The 332-nt window shown below is 34.6% G+C and overlaps 2 protein-coding genes across 2 annotated transcripts in view; both read left to right on the top strand.

Annotated features, from left to right (window-relative positions):
- The window catches only part of LOC106874808 (zinc finger protein 239), a 3,955-nt gene extending 3,629 nt beyond the window's left edge, over positions 1 to 326 (top strand). Inside the window, exon 2 of the mRNA XM_052977423.1 lies at positions 1 to 326. This exon is cut by the window's left edge and continues 745 nt beyond it. Coding sequence (XP_052833383.1) covers positions 1 to 299 — 299 coding nt within the window. The 3' untranslated portion in view covers positions 300 to 326.
- Positions 1 to 332, top strand: part of LOC106872079 (zinc finger protein 239) — a 70,244-nt gene that overhangs the window by 15,942 nt on the left and 53,970 nt on the right. The gene's annotated exons all lie outside the window — the stretch shown is intronic.

Here is a 332-nt window from a genome sequence, read left to right on the forward strand (position 1 = left end):
TGACTAGACACAGACGTATTCATACAGGAGAAAAACCATATCGTTGTGATATCTGTGGTAAATCATTCTCTGAAAGTGGTACTTTGACTAGACACAAACCCATTCATACAGGAGAGAAACCATACCACTGTGATATTTGTAGTAAATCATTTGCTGAGAATAGTGCCTTAGCAAAGCACAGACGTAGTCATACAGGAGAGAAACCATATCATTGTGATATCTGTGGTAAATCATTCTCTCAAAGTTGGTACTTACCAAAACACAAATATATTCATACAAGGAAGAAAGGGGAAAAGTAGTTTCTTGTTTTGTAATATATTTTTAATATTCCT

This window comes from Octopus bimaculoides, chromosome 28 (assembly GCF_001194135.2).
Source record: "Octopus bimaculoides isolate UCB-OBI-ISO-001 chromosome 28, ASM119413v2, whole genome shotgun sequence".
In the NCBI taxonomy this organism is placed as follows: domain Eukaryota; kingdom Metazoa; phylum Mollusca; class Cephalopoda; order Octopoda; family Octopodidae; genus Octopus; species Octopus bimaculoides.